Below are 2,244 nucleotides of genomic sequence, written 5' to 3'. Positions count from 1 at the left end.
TGATAAAGACCCACGAAGGACGATGTTAGTTTTCTCCTCTGTCTGTAAAAAATGGAGAAAAAGACGCAAAGAAAGTGTATTTTTGAAACCTTTATCGTCACTATATTTAGAGCTGTTTGGTCGCAGCTTGTGCACAGCGGACCTGCAGTAATTACTGTCTGAAGCCTTTTTTAGGTTACTTGTCACTTTTATTTGGACCTGCTGATGTTTGAAGTTTCCTGTCGCAGCTTTAAGGCAGGATCATGTGACAGGATCACAGATAAGACGTGACATTTGTGATATTAAGTGAGCGGCTGTGTGTCCCCCTCCGTCCCTTCAGGCAGATGATGGAGCAGCAGCAGCAGATGCAGGCGCACATGGAGCGGGAGCGACGGTCGTCCAACTCAGGTACACCCGGCCACTGGGTCCAGATGTCTCCTCAGTCATTAGCGCAGGGTCTGCACGAGAGAAATTACCACACATTCGGTTTTATTTGTTATTTAAATAACACATGGGCTTAAAACAATGAAATAAAACATTGTGCAGTTGGTCAAAACTGGGGGCGTTTCTAGCTTTTGAAGACACCGGGGGCTTAGTGGAATTTGTTTTTGCTTTTAAAGTTTTTAGAGATTTTTTTTACCGTGAAAATTTTTGGGTAATATTTTAAAAAGTTAAAGAATTTTCTTTAAAATATTTTAAGCATTTTTAAAATTTTATTTTATTATTGTTTTGGTTTTTTTTTTTTAAATAACCTTTGATGAATTTTTTTTTTTTTTAAAAAATTTGTGGCATTTTTTTGGGGGAGGGGGGTTGGTTTAAACATTTTTTGGGCAATTTTCTTTTTCTCTGAATGTTTTTGGGTTTTTATTTGTTTGGGGTTTTTTAAATGCAAGAAAAAAAATGTGATGTTTTAAAGAAAATACGCCTTCAAAACCACAGGCCAGTGAAACAAAAATTGCCAAAATTACACCATTTATCACAGCTAGAAACTTTAAAATCAGAAATTATCGTTGTATTTTCAAAATTTGAACTATCCTTGAACACATCATGTGTAAGAAACATTTCATGCATTTTGCCTGAGTCACGACAAAACTTATTTGTAGTTCAAACTTGAAATTGTTGCGAGTCACTTGCGGTCCCCTCAGAATGGACCTGTGACCCACTTTTGGACCACGACCCCCCAGTTGGATACACGTATAAACAATCTGACTCCATCTTTGTCTCCAGGTTCTCCTTTCCAAGGCCACCCTGCTGTGCTCTCCGTGGCCCCCCCAGTAATACCTCCACCAATGAACATGGGCGGTCCTCCTCCCCCTCCGCCACCGCCGGGACCTCCACCACCTTCAGCAGGGGCGCCCCCACCTCCTCTCCCACCTCCTCTTCCCATGGGTGGAGGGAGTCACGTGGACGAGCCCCCCGCTCAGACGGGTCTCGCCGCCATGCTCGCCGGAGCCAAACTGCGGCGCGTTCAGAGAGTGAGACGCCAGTTTGTGTTTGTCACTCTGAGCTCTTGATCAAACTTCAGGGAGGTAACTTTGGGCTCTTCTCCTCTCCGCAGCCCCAAGACGACAGCTCCTCAGGCGGCAAAAACGATGCCAATCGAACAAGCGGAGGAAGCGGAGGGCTGATGGAGGAGATGAACGCTCTGTTGGCGCGAAGGTCAGAGCCGAGAGTTAAGAGACCCAGAAAAACATTTTGCACCGTCATCCTGCAGCCACATCAGAAACTAGAGCAGCAGTCTGTGATCTAAATCTGTGAGCAAAACCACAACAAACGTCCGGATCTGTTTCCAGGGTTAGGGTTATGTGAGAATAACGAAAAATACACGCTTCATAACGGCGCTTTTCTTTATGAAGTTTGAGCAACATGGTGTGAAGGCTACCAGAGGATTACTGCATGCGAGCTGAGGCATATTTTTGCTGATGGGTTTAAATTTGCAATTTTAATTTTACACGTATGTGCACACGCTAACAGGAGCTACGGCAGATCCACGAAACGTCTTAAAAGGCATTAAATTAAATTTAATGAACTCATCCAAAAATAATGCTGTAAGTGGTATTAAAATGTCTTAAATCAATCTTTCAAAAGTCTTAAAAATATGAAGACATGGTAAGACAATTTTATGGGTTTTTTTTAATGTAAAATCTCAAAATAATTGGTGGCATCTATTTTTCCTAAATTATTTACCAAACAGCTCTCACATTAACGTCACTGCATGCAGTGCACCCAAGACTCATTGTATTTTTATGCAAAATGTATATATAC

General features: G+C 42.1%; 1 protein-coding gene across 1 annotated transcript; it reads left to right on the top strand.

Moving 5' to 3' along the window:
• Positions 1 to 319: 319 nt before the first annotated feature.
• On the top strand, positions 320 to 1,638 carry LOC121938227 (ena/VASP-like protein; the record flags this gene model as incomplete). Its single annotated transcript, XM_042481497.1, has 3 exons — positions 320 to 387; positions 1,207 to 1,454; positions 1,538 to 1,638. Coding segments are annotated over 3 exons (417 nt in total), but the record flags the coding sequence as incomplete, so codon positions are not given.
• Positions 1,639 to 2,244: the final 606 nt, after the last annotated feature.

This window comes from Plectropomus leopardus, unplaced genomic scaffold (assembly GCF_008729295.1).
Source record: "Plectropomus leopardus isolate mb unplaced genomic scaffold, YSFRI_Pleo_2.0 unplaced_scaffold28913, whole genome shotgun sequence".
Lineage (NCBI taxonomy): Eukaryota > Metazoa > Chordata > Actinopteri > Perciformes > Serranidae > Plectropomus > Plectropomus leopardus.
The sequence above is the reverse complement of the archived record's forward strand: the minus strand, read 5'-3'. Positions and strand labels throughout refer to the sequence as shown.